At 58.0% G+C, this 1,528-nt stretch overlaps 1 protein-coding gene across 1 annotated transcript in view; it reads left to right on the forward strand.

The window, feature by feature from the left end:
- Nucleotides 1–1,187: 1,187 nt before the first annotated feature.
- Nucleotides 1,188–1,528, forward strand: part of ERCC4 (ERCC excision repair 4, endonuclease catalytic subunit) — a 34,399-nt gene continuing 34,058 nt past the window's right edge. Inside the window, exon 1 of the mRNA XM_004705863.2 lies at nt 1,188–1,394. Coding sequence (XP_004705920.1) covers nt 1,188–1,394 — 207 coding nt within the window. The remainder of the gene's footprint in view (nt 1,395–1,528) is intronic.

Here is a 1,528-nt window from a genome sequence, read left to right on the forward strand (position 1 = left end):
TTGAGGGAGGAGTGGGAGAGAAGGGATTTTGCTACATAAAAGAACCTAAGATTAGCAGGTCATTTCTAGTTGTAGAACAAATATTACCTAAGGGGTCCCTCTAGTGGAAAGTAGGATATAAATGCTGCGGGGACACCTAGTTGCCGTTTTAAAAAATAGGTTATTCAAAAACAAAACCAAACTCGCTGCCATTGAGTGAATTCTAACTCATAGCGACCTACGGGACAGAAGACAACTAACTGCCCCAGTGAGTTTCTGAAACTGCAACTTCCTACTGGAGTAGAAATTAGCTCATTTAAAAGGGAGAGAAATGTAAAAATGAAGACCAAACTTCACCTTGAGAAACAAAAATCTCATTGTCATAGAGTGCACGTCGACTCACAGTGACTCTGCAGAACAGGGTAGAACTATGAACGCAGAGCTCTCACCTTTCTCCTGCAGAGCAGCTGGCGGGTTTGATCCACTGACCTCGCAGATCACAGCCCAACTGATAACCACTGCTCTACCAGAGCTCGTTGCTACTAGGAGCACTTAGAAGATTTACAGTCAACGTCCCCAGTTGTCAGGGAGCCCTGGTAGCACGAGGTTACGTGTTTGGTTGCGCATTGACTAGATATCTGTGAATTTGGTTTGTTTGTCTGTCTGTCTTTCAGTTGCCGAAATCAGGGCAACACCTTCCTTAGGGTTCATTTCTCTCGTGTTTGCTTTCACGTAACTTCGCCTGTCGGTTTAGATGGAACGTTCAGATTAAATGTAGAGGTGCTGAGATTGTGGCGTGATCAGGGATGGAGCCTGAATCCTAGAGGATTGCGAAAGTCACTCCGCGAATCTTAGCTGTGGCCGAGTGAAACCGGCTCTCTTCGGCTCCGCTCGCCCGGCCCTCCTCTGGGACTCGGCTCTCTTCGGCTCCGCTCGCCCGGCCCTCCCCGGGACTCGGCTCTCTTCGGCTGGCTTCGCGAACGGAAGGCTTGTGGGACTCGGCTGTGCTCCGTCAATGCTCACCTCAGCCGACTGACTCAGCGCGCTCGGCTACATTCGGCGCCAGCCTTCTGGGACCCGAGTCTCTTCGGCGGCGTTCGGCTGGCGCCCGCCTCCCCTCGCTCGGCTTTCTTCGGCTCAATCCGCCTGCGCTCGTCTGGCCTCGGGTCCCTTCGGCTGCGGCCGGCCGCGGCCCCGGAAGGGCGTCCATGGAGCAGGGACTGCCGGCCCGGAAGGCGGCGATGGCTCCGCTGCTGGAGTACGAGCGGCAGCTGGTGCTGGAGCTGCTCCACAGCGACGGGCTGGTGGTGTGCGCCCGCGGGCTCGGCGCGGACCGGCTGCTCTACCACTTCCTGCGGCTGCACTGCCACCCGGCGTGCCTGGTGCTGGTGCTGAACACGCAGCCCGCCGAGGAGGTGCGGCCGCCGCGACACCGACCGGGGGACTCCGGGGCGCGGGCTGGGGGCTCCGCGGGCGGGCGGGCCTTGGCGCCGACCTGGGCCCCGAGCGGAATGGAGGTCCCGGCGGGCTGAGCGGGGCTCGGAGGACG

This window comes from Echinops telfairi, unplaced genomic scaffold (assembly GCF_000313985.2).
Source record: "Echinops telfairi isolate 266 unplaced genomic scaffold, ASM31398v2 ScPeMD7_5;HRSCAF=22, whole genome shotgun sequence".
NCBI lineage: Eukaryota > Metazoa > Chordata > Mammalia > Afrosoricida > Tenrecidae > Echinops > Echinops telfairi.